Source organism: Natator depressus, chromosome 3, assembly GCF_965152275.1.
Source record: "Natator depressus isolate rNatDep1 chromosome 3, rNatDep2.hap1, whole genome shotgun sequence".
Classification (NCBI taxonomy): Eukaryota; Metazoa; Chordata; order Testudines; family Cheloniidae; genus Natator; species Natator depressus.
The window spans coordinates 94,834,111-94,854,596 of NC_134236.1; the positions used below are offsets into that span (position 1 = coordinate 94,834,111).

Sequence of the window (20,486 nt, forward strand, 5' to 3'; positions counted from 1 at the left end):
ATATTATGTATGCATATTCTCTCCACCAAAAATATGTATATCTATACTGTGCTATGTCCACATATATACCATCCTGCATATTGAATGCAGGCCAAAAGTAGCTGCTTGTGAGTTTCAACCAGACATTATATAACAAAACTTATAAAATTATAGGGAAATATTTGGATCCAAATCTTATGGAAAATTGCTGAGATGATATGCAGAAATAATAAATGAAATCCCATATTTTTCCTGTGATTTACTTACATGGTGTTTGTAAACAAATTGTATGTGGTGGGAATCTAGTTAGAGCTCTACAAAATCCATTAAATGTTTAAAATTCATTCTGAAATAAATGGACTCTTCATGAAATACTGCTTTTCCATTTTCTTCTTTCCTATCTCCCTGTGTGCAATTTTTGGAAAAGCCTGGTTGGAAGGGGCATGTTATATTGACTTGAATATTTTATATTGCCCTGCATGCAAGTAGGGACACATCTTATGTATTCCTCCCCAAATTAACTGCTGTCTGGTCATTTCCATTCTCTTCTCCATTCCCCACTATTACTATATCTTTCTCAAGTTTCTCCTATCCCCATTTCATTATCTTTTCATTTTGCCATTATCAGAAGCTCTTTGTTTCCTTCCTTGCTAGAAAGTGGACATTAGATGGCTCATGAGATTGGTATATTATAATGGGGTATAGAGACTTTCACCTCTAGGTAACCAATTCAAATTTTATACAGCTAAATTCTGGAACAATCACAGCACAAGGTAGAGGCTATCTGTGGACTCTGTAAAATGTCCTTGGTCTCAATGGACTGGGAAAATGTCCAAATCACTAAAACCATCACAACAATTGGCCCCTTTTGAGTAGCCTCAAGCAGAGAGATCAAAGACTGCATGTTCATGGTGATAAAAATATTCCATCTTTCATAGAGGTGGTCCCTTTGGATCAGAGTTGAGGCACAGAGGTGGTGTAATGAGAGAAGACTGAATTGCATTTCATCTGTCTATTTGATATGTATTTTGTGGAGAGAGACTTTTGTCTTTAGCAGTACCAATATGGCACCTTTCATGAGCAGTAATTTCACACTGATTATTCAAAATGCTAGGAAAACATTGTTGCTATATTTATGCACAGTGCAATTTTCAATAAAATCTGCCTGCCATATAATTTAACAAGATATTCACAACTAGAGCTAGGTGGAAAATGGAATTTTTTTCCCCATGAGAATTTTCCTAGGAGAAGTCCCCCATTGGAAAATATCCTATTGATAAATAATTGTTTTCCCACAGGAAAATTAAAAGAAATTTGTGTGTGGAGCAACCTGCTTTTCCCCATTTTTCTTACCGTTTTCCAAGTAGCAGAAGTGTGAAAAGGTGTGGTGGGGTTCTATGCTGCAAGTAACTTTTCGAGAGTGTGAAATGCTGAGACAGTTGAAGTGAGAAACTCACTTTTTTAAAAAAAGAAAAGGAGGACTTGTGGCACCTTAGAGACTAACAAATTTATTTGAGCATGAGCTACAGCTCACTTCATCGGATGCATTCAGTGAAAAATACAGTGGGGAGATTTATATACACAGAGAACATGAAACAATGGGTGTTACCATACACACTGTAAGGAGAGTGATCAGGTAAGGTGAGCTATTTCCAGCAGGAGAGCAGGGAAAAAAAAAATCTTTTGTAGTGATAATCAAGGTGGGCCATTTCCAGCAGTTGACAAGAACGTTTGAGGAACAGCGGGGGGGGGGGGAGATAAACATAGGGAAATAGTTTTACTTTGTGTAATGATCCATCCACTCCCAGTCTTTATTCAAGCCTAAGTTAATTATTACCAGTTTTCAAATTAATTCCAATTCAGCAGTCTCTCATTGGAGTCTGTTTTTGAAGTTTTTTTTGTTGAAGAATTGCCACTTTTAGGCCTGTAATGGAGTGACCAGAGAGATTGAAGTGTTCTCCGACTGGTTTTTGAATGTTATAATTCTTGATGTCTGATTTGTGTCCATTTATTCTTTTACTTAGAGACTGTCCAGTTTGGCCAATGTATATGGCAGAGGGGCATTGCTGGCACATGATGGCATATATCACATTGGCAGATTTCCTATTTGATATCAGTTTTGTTTTTTTAATTGTTTTTAATTCTGCAGTTTTTGACCCACCTGTCTGGATTGGAAAGGTGCTCAGGGTACCAAATAAAATCTCACTACTGTCTAAATCTTCCAGATGAAGGCTTTTTCTTCTACAGTAATTGTGGTTTTTGCTTCAGCCCTGGATAGCTTTAGATATGTAAGTGTATAAAGGATCAGGACCTTAGTGCAGATATTTGGGGACACTACAAATATCTTACAATATACAGCACACATTTCACTGCAATCTATTTGGAATGCCTTGTTTTTTGGATATCTTCAATGAAGGTTTATGTTTGGGAGCAGGTCTAAGGTTTATCCATCCCTAATGTGGGCAGTGGTGGCTCTGAGTTACCAGATTAGTTCAGATTTTCTGCTCCGGGGGAAAAAAAATCCTTGGCAGGTGTTAACATTTTCGACCAGTCCAAATTTTTCAATTGTTCCCCTGTTTTTCCTTCAGTTTCCTGTTTGTTTAATGTCCTAAAAATGAAGCTTGGGAACTCTGTGCCTTATATCGGGCAGAAACGTTCTAGTGTCTTGATCAGGTTTCCAGTACAAAGATACAGCATATATACAGATATTGCATAAGAATATCTGTTCTTAAGTGCTGTTAGACACTGCTTAAACCTGTATTGACACCCCTCCCTCATCCCCTGCCCCCCACCCCTCCCCCCCAAAAAAGGATGGACTCTTCTGAATAGCTGTAGGAGATCTGAATTTTTGTCTGCAGGAAGAACTATCAAACAAAGCACTGATAGTTAAGCTTTTAATAATGTAATATGGTAATTTTGGGCTTGTGTTTTATTAGAATTCAGTTGCCCCCAGTTTTGGCTCTACGTTCCACAGGGCTGGTCCAGCTGGTCTCCTTCAGATGCTAGGGCTCTGATTCATCATAGCACTTTAACACATGCTTAGCTGGAAAACACATGAATAGACCCATTACTTCAAGGCTGAACTGGGGCCTAATCCACCAGGTACTGCACTGTACTTCTGCGAGATGGCTGGCACCCAAGGAATTCAGAATGCAGGCTTTGGAAAGACCCTTTTTCTAATATGAAAGAAAGCTGAGCTTTCCTATAGATAAAGGTGCTGATGCAAAGGGTGGGATTTTCAAAAATTCCTAGAGTTCTAATTTCCTTAACTCTAACTGATTTTCAATGAAAGGTGGGTACCTTACTGTGCTTTTGAATATAACTCATTATTACCTGCATTATAGTAGTGCCTGCAAGCCCAGTCAAAATAAGTGGGCCCTGGTGATAGCCCTTGTACAAACACACAGTAGGTGACAGTCCCTGCTTCCAGGAACTTACCATCAGATTTAAGGCCTGGTCTACACTTAAAAATTAAATCAACCTAGCTACATCTCTTGGAGCTGTGAGTGCATAGTTAGGTTGACATAACCCCGGTGTAGATGCAGCTAGGTCAACAGAAGAGTTCTTTCATCAGCTTAACTACCTCTTCTTGGAGAGGTGGATTACCTACACTGATGGCAAAACCCCTCCCATCAATGTAGGAAGCATCTATATTATGGCATTACAGTGGCACAGCTGCAGCTGTGATAGTGTAGACATGCCAAAAGACAAGATGCAAAGTGGTAACAAGTAACTGGGGGTGGGGAGGAAGGGTAGAAAGAGAATTAGAGTAACAGTTGTGGGAGCATGGGGTAGCAGACTTGTTGTGTGCACACCTTGATGGTGTGGAGACATTTCAAACTGAATAAGAATTAAATAAACAAATATCAGTAATACCTGAACACTGGCGGCATAAAGTCAATTGAGCACATCCAAAGAGGATGATTACGTCCACACGCAGTTGAAGTAGAATGATCCCAGTTATTTGTCCGTGGACCCAGGCAGTGTGAGTTATGGGTAGCAGTCTTTATTTCTTCTCTTTGAGCCTATGCGTATAGAGATAACAGCAAAATCTGAACAGAAGAGAGTACTGGACTAGAACACTGTGCCAATGCAACTAGAGAGCAGAAACCTGGCTTCTCTGGCATGTGCCATGGCCTAGAAGTTGAAAGCAGCAGGTTGCTGGAAAAGAAGCATGTAAAGACAGACCATACAAATTATGAGAAGCAGCAGGGGATGGGAGGGGTAGGGGGAACCACTATGCTGTGAGTAAATTAGGGTTCCTTGGACTTGGATCTGAAAATGCTGTAATAAGGCAGTTTGTTCAGGACCATTCCCCTTAACTGTCTTGGTGACCTTAGAGAAGAGGCCAGTTATCATAGAATCTCAGGGTTGGAAGGGACCTCAGGAGGTCATCTAGTTCAACCCCCTGCTCAAAGCAGGACCAATCCCCAATTTTTGCCCTACATCCCTAAATGGCCCCCTCAAGGATTGAACTCACAACCCTGGGTTTAGCAGGCCACTGTTCAAACCACTAACAGTCATGATCAGGCAACCTTACATGAAAACATGTAGGGCTCTATCTTTTATCTGACCGCACACTATTAACCAGCATTTGTAAGCCTTGGCTCATTAGGGCTGTGAACAATACTAATTAGCAGTACTACTCATCATACATGGAATGACTGTATTTAGAATTGATTATTTATCAGATGTGTACTTATCTTGCACTATTCCACACAATCAGTGATGTTTCTCAGTGGTTAATATGAAAAAATCCACACAAACAAATGTAATTAGTTGCCGGTGTTGCGAGTAAAAGAAGAGAGTAAGTACACTCTTCTTAACCATTCAGTTATGCTCCATCAGCTGGCTAATCACTTCTCCAGTCAAGTGCATAGCTTGCTTCGTGGCTCCTTCCTAGATACATGTCTCTTGTCAGTTTTTGGCATGGGATTTCTTTTTCATAGAGTCCATGAAGAATGTGATTCCTGGGTTACAGGCAGCTCTGCTGCCATGCAATATGTCTCTAGGGGCACTTGCAACTGTCACCGTGTCTGTGAGTTAACCTATATAAAAACACAGGAATCGTTGATTTGGAAGAATTTCTCACCTGCTGATTTGTAGGATGGCCATCTGTCTGATGCATCCCTGGTGTAAAAGTTAGTTATATGTGAGTAGTGCCAGAATGTCAGATACATTTCTAGCTCCAGAGCTACACTCCTTAATACACCTGTTCTTAGTGTTCCTCCAGCATCTGCTGCTACTTATGCTGCCTCTTTCTGCTCTTACAAGGCAGTATGTTCTACTGGAGTGAGCATAGGACCTGAATCCATGAGTTCTAGTCCCAGCATTGCTGCTAACTTGCTGTGTAACATTGGTCCAGGCACTTGAGACTTAAAAATCGGAGTCTAAGTCACTTTGGAAAATGAGGCTTGGAACCCTAAGTCAGTAGGGCATTGCAAGGCTGAGTGGAACAACACCTAAGTCTTTATGGGTGCCTCAAGTTTTGGGTGCCCAATTGGAGACACATTACAGGTGCCTGATTTTTAGAAAGTACTGTCCACCTGCTTTCTGAAAATCAGGCATCCCAAGTTGGGCACCCAGAACTTGAGGTACCCAAAATCATAAGTCACTTAAAACCCCCCTCGCCCCCCCCCAAAACCTTAAAAATCATTGAAACCCTTTGAAGAAATCTTCAGTAGCTCTAGGGTATGCTTACTTGCACAGTGAGACAGCAGCTACCGTCTCGTATCCAATGACATCGATTATGTCAGTGTTACTCCACACATATCCAGGGCCTTCAGCATAACCAGATTCAAAAGGAGGAGGAGGTGGTAACTGCATTGCCCTAAGTGGCACCTTCTCCAGATACTCCTTTTATCTGCAGGGAATACGGTGACTTGACAGTTACCCGAAGGATCAGGACATGATCCATTTTGAGCTAATGTTGGATTACATATACCTTTCATACTGAACCAGAGCATGTGCATAGATACCTTTTCATTTAGGAACTCCTCTGCCCACTACTTGGGGCATTTTCTAAGCAATAAACCAGAAATATTTAATAAACTTGATGATGACTGACACACCCACCCACCATGCTTATTCACTAGTCTGAGTGTTTCTGAGTTTGTTTTGGTGAGTGTAACTGTAAATGGGGGGGGGGGGGGGGATGGACAACAGAAATAGTTATTCATGCACTGAAGTCCTGTGTGGCTAGTTTAGTTCAATGTCTTCCATATCTCCTGCATAAGGATAAGTGCTTGATCTTCTGAAATGTTCTGGAAGATAATGGAAACAGTATAGGGACCATAGGTAGTATTTCCTACCTTTTCCTTGTTCCATTCCACCCTTTGTAACTCCATCCCCCACATCACACATGCCTGCTTTGTCTGAAGACCTGTTCAGTAGCTCTTGCACAGTGGGACCCAGCATGCTGCCCTTTGCTTCTATGCTGGAATGGCAAACTGGATTAACTGAGTTCAATTTCCTGTGGATATGTAGAACCCCCTGCAACTACTGGGGCAATGTCACCAAACAATTTTTCCTTCCAAAATATTTCTTCTAGTTTCTCTGATATGTGGATAATTTACTATCTTTTAAACATCACAATGTATCTTTTCAGCATGGTATATGGGGATTTATTTTAGTGACAAGGTGAATTAGGGATCCAAGTTCTCACTCATTCTGCTGTAAATCTTCTCAGTGTTGGCAGGACCTAGGTGTTTGGCAAAATGTGTAATGATCTCTTTGTGGCACAGCCTTTCTGTATATTTATGACAGTTCTTGCAGACTTTCCTGAGGAGCTGTGATCATCATGTGTGTACATTTGACTTCTGAGTTGTGGAAAGACAGGTGTCAAAGGTATAAATAACAGGAGAGGAAAGGATTGGGTAGCATGCAAGACTTTAGAACAAATTTGAAGGAATAATTTGAAGACATGGAGGTAAACAGAAAAGGGGATAAAATGCAACATGTATTTATCAAAGGTAGATCTTCCTAGACTAACTTATTTTGATAACTGATTTGTCTTAAAAAAAGAGAGAGAGAAAAAAAGAAAAAGAAAAGAAAAGAAGGGAAATTTAGTAGATTAAATCTATCTGGACTTCAGTGAAGGATTTGACATGGTACCATACGGGAAATTATTAGTTAGTATAAGAATTGAAAGGTGGGTAAGGAAGTGACTGAAGGGGAGATGTCAGTGGGTGGTGCTGAAAGGAGAACTTTCACCCCAGAGTGAGTTCACTAATGGAGTTCCTAAAAGATCTTTCCTGGGACCAATCTTATTTAATATTTTCATTAATGACCTTGGGACAAAAAGTAGGAGTGTGCTAATGAAATCTGCTGATGACCAACTTGGGAGGTATCAGTACAGATGAGTATCAGAATCTTTTACAGGAAGACTTGGATGACTGGAGTAGTAAATGCCCAGTACAGAGTGCCAGGGCCATGCATGTAGGGACTAAAAAGTACTTCTGCTATCAGCTGGGGTTCATCAGTTGGAAATGACAGAGGAGGAGAGAGACCTGGATATAGGGTGGATCACAGGATGAATGAGCCACTAACATGATGTGGCTGTGAAAAAAAGACTGGATCAGGCAATGGACATGGGTTCCAAAACCCAGTGAATTGAGAGAGACTGGGGACAGGTGTGTGTACCTGGTAGTGTGGGACTCTTCTGAGGGCCTGAAACACTATTTGGCTCTATTAGGAGTCCTAGGACTGTATTAGGCAAAGTACTTACAGTGGAGATAGGGAAGTATTAATGCATTGTACAAGGCAATGACAAGACTTAATCTGGAATACTGTGCACCGTTCTGGTCACCCATGTTCAAGAAAGATGATTCAAACTGGAATAGATGCAGAGAAGAGCTACTAGGATGATTAGGGGTACGGAGGACCTATCTTATGAGAAGAAACTAAAAACTTGGGTTGCTTAGCCTAGTGAAAAAATAGGTTGACATGGGATATGATTGTTCTCCATAAATACATTGAGATGTAAATCCCAGGGAGGTAAAAAAGCTATTTAAGATAAAGGACAACGTTGGCACAAGAACAAATGGATGGATATACACTGGCCATCAACAAATCCAGGCTGGAAACTAGAAGATTTCTAACAGTCAGAGGAGCGAGGTTCTGAAACAGCTTCCCCATAGGATTAGTGGAGGCAAACAACCTAACTCGTTTTAAGATGGAGTTTGATAAATGTATGTATGGGATTATATGCTGGAGTTGCCTGCTATGGACACAATGACCCAGGAGCTCCCTTCCAATTCTGTGGTTCTGTTTTAGCTGTTTTCATCCCTGGAGATTGAGCCAGATATTGTGATATGGAGCCTAGTGATTTTGATCAAATAAAAGAATTAAAGAGTAAAGGAACTTAATAATTGCTTGGGCTGAGATCTGCAAGACTGACTAGGGAATTTTGTGTGTTCATGCATGCACGCGTCCTTCCTTTGACGTTACTGGTTGTGGTAAGATGGTACCTTTTTTGCTTCTATAAAGATGAGACTGGAGTAGGGACTCACTCTTTATAGTGTGGGTCCATCTTGAGTGGAGCTTCTGGGAGGAACAAACCACCTCTCATGCTACATTTTATTCTCTCACAGGATCAAAAGTCCTCTTAGGGCTAAAGAAGCTTCTCAGAGCTCAACTGGTTTTTCCCTCTGGGGATCTGAGAACTGGCTAAGATGGGCATTCTGCACAAGACAAACAAATGATGAAGTAATGAAATATAGTAAGGATTCAAGTGAAAGCCATTATATAGCTCATCGATGTACCTAAATATTATCTAGTGTAAAGAAACCAGTACTCCTCCTGCAATGTTTTTTATATATATATATATATATATATATATACACACACACACACGCATATAGGTGAAACTGGGAGGCACTTTAAATTATTGGTTTCAGAGTAGCAGCGGTGTTAGTCTGTATCCGCAAAAAGAACAGGAGTACTTGTGGCACCTTAGAGACTAACAAATTTATTAGAGCATAAGCTTTCATGGGCTACAAACCACTTCAACGGATGCACTGAATGGAACATATAATAAGAAGATATATATATATATATATATATATATATATATATATATATACACACACACACACAGATAAGTTGGAAGTTGCCATACAAACTGTGAGAGGCGAATTAGTTAAGATGAGCTATTATCAGCAGGAGAAAAAAAATTTTGTAGTGATAATCAAGATGACCCATTTAGACAGTTGACAAGAAGGTGTGAGGATACTTAACTTAGGGAAATAGATTCAATATGTGTAATGACCCAGCCACTCCCAGTCTCTATTCAAACCCAAGTTAATGGTATCTAGTTTGCATATTAATTCAAGCTCAGCAGTTTCTCGTTGGAGTCTGTTTTTGAAGCTTTTCTGTTGCAAAATTGCGACCCTTAAATCTTTTACTGAGTGGCCAGAGAGGTTGAAGTGTTCTCCTAACGGTTTTTGAATGTTATGATTCCTGATGTCAGATGTGTATCCGTTTATTCTTTTGCATAGAGACTGTCCGGTTTGGCCAATGTACGTGGCAGAGGGGCATTGCTGGCACATGATGGCATATATCACATTGATAGATGTGCAGGTGAATAAGCCCCTGATGGCGTGGCTAATGTGATTAGTCCTATGACGGTGTCACTTGAATAAATATATGGACAGAGTTGTCATCAGGCTTTGTTGCAAGGATAGGTTCCTGGGTTAGTGTTTTTGTTGTGTGGTGTGTGGTTGCTGGAGAGTATTTGCTTCAGGTTTGGGGGGGCTGTCCGTAAGCGAGGACTGGTCTGTCTCCCAAGATCTGTGAGAGTGAGGGATCATCTTTCAGGATAGGTTGTAAATCTTTGATGATGCACTGGAGAGGTTTTAGTTGGGGGCTAAAGGTGACCGCTAGTGGCATTCTGTTATTTTCTTTGTTGGGCCTGTCCTAGTAGGTGACTTCTGGGTACTCTTCTGGCTCTGTCAATCTGTTTCTTCACTTCAGCAGGTGGGTACTGTAGTTGTAAGAATGCTTGATAGAGATCTTGTAGGTGTTTGTCTCTGTCTGAGGGGTTGGAGCAAAGGTGGTTGTATCGTAGAGCTTGGCTGTAGACAATGGATCGTGTGGTGTGGTCTGGGTGAAAGCTGGAGGCATGTAGGTAAGTATAGTAGTCAGTAGGTTTCCGGTATAGGGTGGTGTTTATGTGACCATCGCTTATTAGCACAACCTCTTGCACCTATGCCTAATGCAAGAGGCCTAGCTTAGACATCAGAGGGAAGTAGACTATCCCAGTAGCTGGGCATATGTACACATATGGACATAATGAATTTGATGGCAATATTCCAGAACAGGGATAGTGAAATCACTTGCCTCTTCAAGTTTTCTTTCTGGCAGTAAAAGGAAGGGTTTCTGTTGCCTGCTATATCAACTTTCAAAAATAATATGAATACTTGATCATATAATAGTATTGCAGTTTTTGGCCCTGAGAACCAAAATACTGCATGCAAATAGCCATACAAATGAATTCTCCACCCTCTTGTGTTTCTTTAGTAAAGGTGTCTGGCGAAACAGCCAAAACCAATTTAGAAAGAAATGGTTGGCTCAGTACAGAAGCTTGCTCCATATACTTCAGCTCACAGCTTCTGAATATGTGATGAGAACAAGGCTCATAAATATTGTATGATCATGTTTAATGCATTTTAATCTTGCAAAATGTAAACAATATTGTATACATTTTGACTTGCAGCTTAGGTTTACATTTGATTTTTAAGACTGGAACAAGGAAATAGGAACATTTCTACTGTATTTCAGCAATACTGACAGAGATGGGAATGTGTTGCACTACTATTAAGATTAAAGATAAATGAAATTGAATGGAGAAAGGCAGGGGAAAGCATGTTGTATTGGTGGATTCTGGGCAGATCATAAATGTGTAAAATATACCTAGGGGACAAAAATGCCCTCTTTATTAGAATGCTGTTCATAGAATCATAGGAATGCAGGGCTGGAGGGGACATCAAGAGGTCATCCCAGTGCTATGAAGCCCTTTGTAATCATTCTGTCAGGAAATTGTGTGCCTAAAAGTATTGCTACTCTGGAATGGAATGTTGGACCATCATTGAGTGGACACCATTTTGGAAAAGAGTTCTTTAAGGTTAAGTAAGCAAATGAATGCATTTCAGCAAAAAAAAAAAAAATGAGTTGACACACACCATATGTCTTCTCATAAGAATCTACTTTACTCATGATGTATGTTTGTTTTATGTTCTATAGGACAGTTTTCCAGCTCGGTTTGGAGGAATTCATTTTGTCAATCAACCATGGTATATCCATGCCCTCTACACAGTTATACGGCCCTTTTTAAAAGAGAAGACGCGGAAAAGGGTATTCTGTTTGTTTTTTATATTGTTAAACAATTATAGTCTGCAGATGTATCCTAGTGTATTGTAAATAGACATGCTCAAAATCTCCAATTGGTATTTGTGTAATGTATTTCAATATAGCTTTTAAAGATTTCTGTTATGAAGGGCTTCTCTCCTGCCTCCAAAAAAAAAGATTTAAAAAACGACTTCAGGTTTTTTTTTTTTTAAATACGTAGTGCCATATTCTTCCCTGATGCAACTGCATTGACATCAGTGGAGTTACTCCAAAGATACGGCTGCTGCCAAATGCACATACTGTATAAAATGTTCAGTATAAATGCCTATGGAAAGGGATTTGTGTATGTGCATACCACAGTAACTTCTGAGATGTAGTTTTAATTTGCCTCATGTACATCATTTGTAATTAAATCAGAGTTAGATTGTCTGGTTTCACCCATATAGCTGTCCTGGTCTGTGGGGAGCTTGCTTCTGATGTTGAGCTACGGAGTGGGGGCGGGGTGTTTGAAGGCCAGAAGAGGGTTGGGGGACAAATAGGGGTGTGCAGTCAGTGGGGTTCTTTTTTCCTGTGTGGAAGTAGGCTCTCTTGGGGTATCATTACACAATTACGACCATATCCTGAAAAATCTTTTCCAACCCTCCTCTTCTGGACTTCAAACAACCCCCCAACCAACTGGGCTCATCAGAAGCAAGCTCGCTACAGATAACAGAATGCCAACTGAGTGTAGTACTTTGCACTTGTCCTTCTTGAAGCGGAATCAGACCCTGCCATAACAGATGCAAAACCTACAGACGTATTTCCACTGCTATGATGACCAATACCCCCCAAAACACACCTTTCAAGATCCATGGGTCCTACACGTGCCTATCACATGTGGTGTACCTCATCCAGTGCATCAAATGTCCCAACAACAATTATGTCAGTGAAATCAGACAATCACTATGCTCTGAAATGAACTCACATAGGATGTTTTTGTCTTATCGTTTTTCTATCACACATGGACAAACGCCTTTCAGAAAGCGATAACTTCACATCTGACCTATCAGTCCTTGTCCTCAAACGGAATCTGCACAACACCTTCAAAATATGAACCTGGGACCTGAAATTCTTAGAAAGTCAGAGCTGTAGAACTGGAAAGGACCTTGATAGGTCATCGAGTTCAATTCCCTGGACTTAAGTAAGATTAAGTAGTATTCTAGATCATCCCTGACAGGAGTTTGTCTAACCTGTTGTTAAAAACCTCCAGTGACGGAAATTCCACAACCTGCCCAGGTAACCTGTTCCAGCACTTAACTACCCTTACGGTTAGGAAGTTTTTCCTAACGTCTAACCTAAGTCTCTTGCTGCAACTTGAGTCCATTACTTCTTGTCGTGTCCTTGGTGGTTAAGTAGAACAATTTATCACCCTCCTCTTTATAACAACCTTTTACTCACTTGAAGATGGTTATCATATTGCGCCCCCTGCCCCAGTCTTCTCTTTTCCAGACTGAACAAACCAATTTTTTTTCAATCTTTCCTTGTAAGTCATGTTTTCTAGACCCTTTAATCATTTTTGTTGCTTTCCTCTGGACTTTCTCCAATTTGTCCACATTTGTTCTGAATCCAGAACTGGACACAATACTCCACCTGATTCCTGATCAGTACTGAATAGACTGGAAGAATTACTTGTTTCTTGCTTACAACACCCCTGCTAATACATCCCAGAATGTTGGTCACTTTTTTTCAACAGTATTACATTTTTGACTTATCTTTATTTTGTTATCCACTATAACCCCACTGATCCTTTTCTGCAGTACTCCTTCCTGGGCAGTCATTTCCCATCTTGTATTTGTGTAACTGATTATTCCTTCCTGAGTATAGTACTTTGCACTTGTCCTTCTTGAATTTCATCCTGTTTAATTCAGACCCTTTCTCCAGTTTGTCAAGATCACTTTGAATTCTAATCCTGTCCTCCAAAGCCCTTGAAATCTTCCCAGCTTGGTATCATCCACAGACTTTATAAGTGTACTCTCTCTGCCATTATCCAGGTCACTTATGAAGATATTAAATAGAACCAGATCCAGGACCTCCAGGGATCTCTCTGTGGGACCCCACTCAACATGCCTTTCCAGTTTGACTGTGAGCCATTGATAACTGCTCTCTGAGTACACTTTTCCAACCAGTTTTGCACCCACCTTATAGTAGGTTCATCTAGGCTATATTTCCCTAGTTTGTTTGAGAAGTTCATGTGAGACAATATCAGAAGCCTTACTAAAGTTGAGATATCAGATCTACTGGTCCCCCCGCCCCCATCCACAAGCCTTATTACTCTGTCAGAGAAGGAAACTGGGTTGGTTTGACATGACTTTTTTTGACAAATCCATATAGACTGTTACTTATCACCTTATTATCTTTTAGGTGCTTCACAATTGTTTTGATTATTTGGTCCATTATCTTGCCTGGTGCTGAAGTTAAATTGACTGGTCTGTAATTCCCTGTGTTCTTTTATTCCCGTTTTCCAGCCCTCTGGGGATCACTCCCATCCTCCACAAGTTCTCAAAGATAATCGCTAATAGCTCTGAGATCTCTTCAGCCAGTGCTATTCTACGATGTATTTACTCAGGCTCTGCTGACTTCAAGACACCTAACTTGTCTAAGTAATTCTTAACATGTGTTTAGACTCAGATCCTACCCCATTTATACTGATGTTCACTGTTAGTCATCAGATAACTGTTAATCTTGTTGGTGAAAACTAAAACAAAAAAGGCACTCAACACTTCAGCCATTGATGTATTACCTATTATTTTCTTTCCCTCCTCATTAAGTAACGGGCCTACCCTGTCCTTGGTCTTCCTCTTACTTCTAATGTATTTGTAAAATGTTTTCTTATTACTCTTTTTGTCTCTAGGTAGTTTAATCTCATTTTGTGTCTTGAGCTTTCTAATTTTCTCCCTACATGTTTGTGTTGGCTTTTTTTTATATATTCACTCTTCATAAATTGACCTATTTTCTAGTTTTTGTATGACTTTTTGAGTTGCAGGTCATCTAAGATCTCCTGGTTAAGGCAATGTGGTCTCTTACCATACTTCCCATCTTTCCTGTGCATTAGGGTAGTTTGTTCCTGTGCCTTTAATAGTCTATCTTTAAAAAAAACAGAAAACTCTCTTGAATAACTGTTTCCCTTGACTTGCTTCCCATGGGACCTTACCTACTAATTCTTGGAGTTTTTTCCCTCCTACAATTCTTTAGAAACATGAACACTTCATTTCATGATAACTTTCGCCCAAGCTGCTTTCCACCCTCAAATTCTCAACCAGTTCCTCCCTATTTTTCAGAATCAAAGGTAGAACAGCCCTCTCCCCAGTCACTTTTTCCACCTTCTTCAATAAAAGTTGTTCCCAGTGTGTTCTGAGAACTTGTGAATAATTTTGTGCCCCCGCAGTATTATTTTCCTAACACATGCCTGGGTAGTTGAAGTCCCCCATCACCACCAAGTCCTGTGCTTTGGATGTGTGAGGGTTTTTGTTTTTTAAAAACCTTCATCAACATCTTCCTGGTTAGGTGGTCTACACTGGTTCTCCGCCAGTGGTCCATGGTCCCCAGCAGGTTTCTGGGGGTAGGCCTAGTTAGGAGGTCTATGGCACTGGCTCTCAACCTAGGGGTCTGTGGCCCCCAGCAGGTTTCAAGGGTTGGCCAAAATAAACTGGACTTCAGCCCCGGACGGGGGCACTTGGGCTCGGCTTCAGCCGCAGGCGCAGGGCTCGGGAAGGGAGCACTACCTCCACCCCCTGACTCACCTCAGCAAGCCACCCAGCCTGTCTGGTTTGGGGGTGCAAAACCAAAAATTGCAGAGTCAGTGCAGAAGAGAGCTCTTCCCCTGTCATTGGAAGGGATTGCCTCACAGTCATTGACAACACAAGGAGGCAGCAGCTCTCCAAGGAGACACATCACTGCTCTGCCCTGCTACATCAGCACTTGTAATTGTGACACACACACGCCCCCCCATCCCCCAGATGCGTCACCTCTGGTTGGGGAGCTGCAGGTTTGAGTCTTTAGATTTAGGGGGTACCTGGGTAAAGAAGGGTTGAGAACCACTGTCCTAAACCACTTTTGTTTCTGATAGAACTCAGAGAATGTTTGAAGGCTAGTTGGTAAAAGTCAAGATTAATTTCTTATGGAATTACAACACTTAAAGACAAAATATGTATTGGATTGTGTCTTCTCATTTTTTGTATGCTTGTCTTCTTAGGCACTTGATCTTGCAAACTCTTTAAGTGGAACTGTTCATATGCTTAAAGTGATTCACCTGTGTATTTGTAGGCTCAGAGACACAAAATGATAGCTCAAGGCAGGAATTCTGTCTGCCTCTGTTGGTACATCACCTAGCCCAATGGGGCCCCAGTATAAATATTTATTTCCAGTTATAATCATTATATTATTTTGGGCTGTGTTGATTTGTGTCACTTCTTTGGCTTTATCCTCATATGTACAGATATTTCTGCATGGTAATAACCTCAACAGTCTGCATCAGCTAATTCATCCTGAGATCCTACCTTCTGAGTTTGGAGGGATGCTGCCACCCTATGACATGGGCACATGGGCAAGAACTCTGCTAGACCATGAGTATGATGATGACAGTGAATACAGTGTGGATTCCTACAGCACTCCTGCAAAAGAACTAGAAAAAGATCTCTCTCCCAAATCCATGAAGAGGTTTGTTAAATCAGCTTCTGGTGGTGTTAACACTTCCCAAATTCCTTATAATAGTTGTTCTTGATGCCACAGATAATTTCCCCCAAACAATTTATAACCTGGGAAATCATTTGAAAGAAGTCTGCTACACTGATTTTCATAATAATCATAATCGGTGTAATTTCTACAGTAGGTGTACATGGCACTTTATAGATAAGAAATGAAGGTCCCTCACCAAGTTGCTTACAATAGGTTAGACTACATAAGGACCAAGTAGTGGGGAGAAAAAGAGAGAACAGAAAGTGCCAAATCTCTTGGTATGCTGCGATTTCTTTGTGTATATAGTGTAATTTGTTATCTTACAGTTATATAGCACGAGGACAGGACCAACTGGAACAAGTCAGTTTTTTAGGAAAAAGCTGAAGGAGACCAAGATGGCTTGGCACATTAGAGGAGTGATAGTATGGAAAAGAAGTGCAAGACTGCAAATGGAATGATAGGAAGGCAGAGTTGTCAGAGTGCAGGGCATAGGTGGGTAGGAGTCGCAAGAAACGAGAGCAGAAATATAGGCAGGAAAGAACAATGTAGAGCCTTGAAAGTGAGGATGAGGGGGCAAAATCTGCTTTCAGCAACTGGTTCAGATTCAGACTTGAAGATCTAATTCAAAGAGTTTGAGTTTGGTGCAGAAAGAGAGAGGAAACCAGGGGAGGAATTCTAACAGAGGGAAGTGTTTTCAGAGTTGTGGACAAGGAAGATAATTTTGACTGCAGAACATTGTGTGCATTGGAAATGGGAGGGATGAGAGCTGTAGAAATAGAGAAAAGGGGAGACGTTAGTTTATTATTATTTGTATATTGGGAGAAGCGATAATTCTCCCTCACTTTACAAGTTTTATGGGAGTAGAGAAGAATGAACCTAAGAGACAGAGACAATGATGGAGTTATTAAAAGAGATGGAACAAATAGGATGGTATAGGGCTTGGGTGGGTGAAGATGAGAAGTTTGGTTTAGCTTGCACATGATTAATGAGGAGTTATGAGACATGGATAGTTATGCAATCTTGGACAGAGGGTGAGAGCAGAGGTGGAGATGTAGATCTGCAGGACTCATCGTTGTAAAGATGGTATCTGATGCCATGACAGCAAATGATCTCACCTAAGGGGGTGAGTATAACAGGAGAAAGTCAGAGGGCCAAGGGCAGACCCCCGGGGGCAAATCTCTAGTGTAGACTAGAGAAGCACAGCAATGAATTGACTGACTTCCTCATTCTGTTTTTCTAATGTAGAATATGCATCTATTTTCTTCCCATTTTATTCATGGCTTGAAAAACCCTTCACTTTTAGCCTCAAATGAATCTTCAGATTCAATGAACGGTATTCTTTCCATCTGGGTAAGTGTTGTAGACACATGAGAACAGGAGAGGGTATTCAACAACAACAAACACTTTTTATTTCCGTGTGCATGTAACTTAACTGAATGTGTTGCATCTGAAATGCATGCCTTCAGATTTCTGCATAGTGCATCTGCAGTATACACTGGAATTCTCCTTCCCAGCTGTTGAATACAGAAAGCCCTAAGTGCAACTTCTGCAGAAGAGAGGAGCAGTCAGGATGCTGGACAGAAAGCCCTGGGGCTTTGGTGTATTAAATATAAAGTTGAGGTTGAGATAGAAGTAAGTAATTAAATTCAGAATTAAGGCTGATGCCCTCTCCTTGACTGACTTGTTTTGCCTCGGTATCACACTGGTATGGTATCCAACAGCACACATGCCTGATTTGTTTTGCCTTGGTATGCAGCAGCACACACTGTTGTCTGACATCTCTAGTAACAAGAGAGCAAACGAAGAGTGGAGTGACAGCCGTATCTGAGTTTCCTGGCTTTTATATGTATCTCAAAGCCAACTATTTTCTTGTTTAACTCCTTTTGCTATTTCAGTAACTATTGCCCTCACAAACTAAAATCCTGCCAAGAATGTCATTACTCTGTCATTCAGCTTACTCCTATACACCTTGTTTAAATCCATAATGTATCCTTCAGAAATGCCTGGGAGCTCATTCAAGTTCTCGGGGATTAGGTGAACCAAACTTGAGAAGAAAGATGATCTGTTGGTAAAGAAACCTGAGTTCTAGTCTCTACTAAACTTCCTGTGCCAAATTCTCATTTGTACTAAGGCTCCTTTGCAACTCAGCTTTGCGCTTCAATTCACCATCACTAAAAGGGGGGTTAACAATACCACCCTATTTCACAGGGGGGCTAGAAGATTTTTTTGAAATATTTAAAATACCTTCCATCTAAGGAAGAATGATTACAGAAATGGAAAAGTGCTGCTGTTGTTACCTTGATGTGTCACTGAAGTACCACAGCATGGAGAGAGAGAGAGGTGCTTTAAAGAAGCAATAAACATTGAGAGATGAGTACAGCAAAAGCAGCCACAGATTTTTAAAGCTAACTTCACTGATCTGGATATTAAGGGGAGATGTTACATTTTACTGGAACGTGTCTTTCCCTTTGAAGGCTTATTCAGGTTTTTTGTGGGTTTTGGGTGGGGGGCTCTCTCCATGCCCATATGTGGCTTGACTGAAGTCAGTACATATATGCCCTCAGTGTCCTCATCCTCTCTCTCATTTATAATTATTTGGTGACAGTCATGGTGCCTTTCCCTGCCACCTCAGGGCCCAGCAAATTTCAATGGCCAGCGTGAAAGGGATGCTGGTGATGGATCCTTGGCCCCACCCACTCCATTCCCACCTTGCTCACTTGCTTACAGTGGGAAATATGGGGTATAGAGCTGGTTGCAGGGAGTGGGATGGAGGGAATGTACACCCTTGCAAGGCCACTAGAGTCAGGGCACCATTAAACCCTTAAACAGCATAGCAAGAAACTAGTGAAGGGTGACTGTCATCTCTGTATTCTCTTTCAGATTGTAAGCATGTCAGCTCTGTGTCATACTTGATTGTTTACTAACTTCATGAGCAAAAGGGTTCACTGAAATTCAGTATGGTTCCTTAGAAATGACAATCGCAATGCCTTCTGTGTCAGAGGGTTTTTTTTAAATTGCCTGTTGAGGAAGAGTGAAATATAACAGAGAAATTAGCCTTGCACTCGAGCACACCAACTTATTAACACTACTGAAGGGTTCTCCTCCTGAACCTGGGGACAAGTGCCGAGTTCCAGCATGTACTTGGGAACAAGTGCATTATTTTATTATTACTATTATTAGGTGAGAAATAAATATTCATGTAAGAATAGAAAGATAAACAAAGGGGTCTCCAGAAGATATTGTAGTCAAACATTTTTATATTTTCCCGTTATTTGTGAGCTATTTTGCCTACACCACTTTTCTCTTTCTTGTTCCTACCTTGTATATGAGTGCATGCATATACACTCAGACCCATATAGGGTTATGTGTCTGCCACCAAAATATTTCCTCCTTCCATCCCACAATGTGAAGGGTCTCTCCCAAAAGTACAGGAAGTTGTGACCAAGGACAGGCAATATTTCAATGCCATGCCATTGATAGGTTTAAGGGATGAAGGTAGAAACAGGGGCTTTATACAATTGGAAAAGAAAGATTTCTGTTTTTTCATTGGGAAGAATTATTATTTATTTACATGTATTGCAGTAACAGCCAAAGACTTGAACAGGATCAGGACCCCATTGTGATAGGAGCTATATAAAACAGACAGAATTCCTGCCCTGAAAAGCTCACGATTATTATTATTTATTGACTGTACTTGAAGAGAAAGATGGACCAAATTCTCTCCTGGTGTAAATGCATAACTCCGTTGACTTCCTTGGAGCAGTGCCCGTTTACACTGGTACAGCATTTGGCCCAGTATGTTTTATTTTTTACCATGTAAGAAGTGCAGGATTCATAGTGTTCTTAGCTTCTCGTTAGGTGCCTGAGTTCTGTAAATGGTATAATAGGGAACTAGACGGCTGATGCTTCACAACCTTTACTGGCTTTTGAAATGAAGTATTTTGATTTTGGAATGAACATGTAAGGCCGGAAGCCAGACCTCTTCTGGAAGTGATGCTGTCCAGTCTCAAAAGCCCAGCAGGGTGAAGCCTAGTTAGTACATGGATGGAAGGTTTCAATGGAAAACCCAGGGAGCTGCAGAAAGTAGTGTTAAAAAGTGCCATCTACCAAGCTGCCCCCTTAATCAAGGCTGCAGCAGGGTATTATAACACCTGCTTTGCACTTTTATATTCCCTTCCATCTGAGGATCTCAAAGAGCTTCACAATTATCAGTGACTTTAGCCTTACAGTCCTTCCCTGGTTAGCCCTGTAAAGCTGATAATGGAGGTTGGGGGATGTGTTATCTGCTCTGGGAGTCCTACTGGCCATGGCAGGATTCAGTGGGACTGGCTTAGTGGAATGCCCTGCCGGGTGCACTTTTCCCTTCTGAACAGTAGTAGAAACTTGTGCCTCTAACTAAAATGTGCTACCAACTGCAGTGTTCCATTAGCCAGCTGGACTGCAGGAAG

The 20,486-nt window shown here is 40.9% G+C and overlaps 1 protein-coding gene across 1 annotated transcript in view; it reads left to right on the plus strand.

Moving 5' to 3' along the window:
• CLVS2 (clavesin 2) overlaps positions 1 to 20,486 on the plus strand; it is a 65,525-nt gene that overhangs the window by 35,866 nt on the left and 9,173 nt on the right. The window contains exons 3-4 of the mRNA XM_074948362.1: positions 11,221 to 11,331; positions 15,800 to 16,020. Coding sequence (XP_074804463.1) covers positions 11,221 to 11,331; positions 15,800 to 16,020 — 332 coding nt within the window. The remainder of the gene's footprint in view (positions 1 to 11,220; positions 11,332 to 15,799; positions 16,021 to 20,486) is intronic.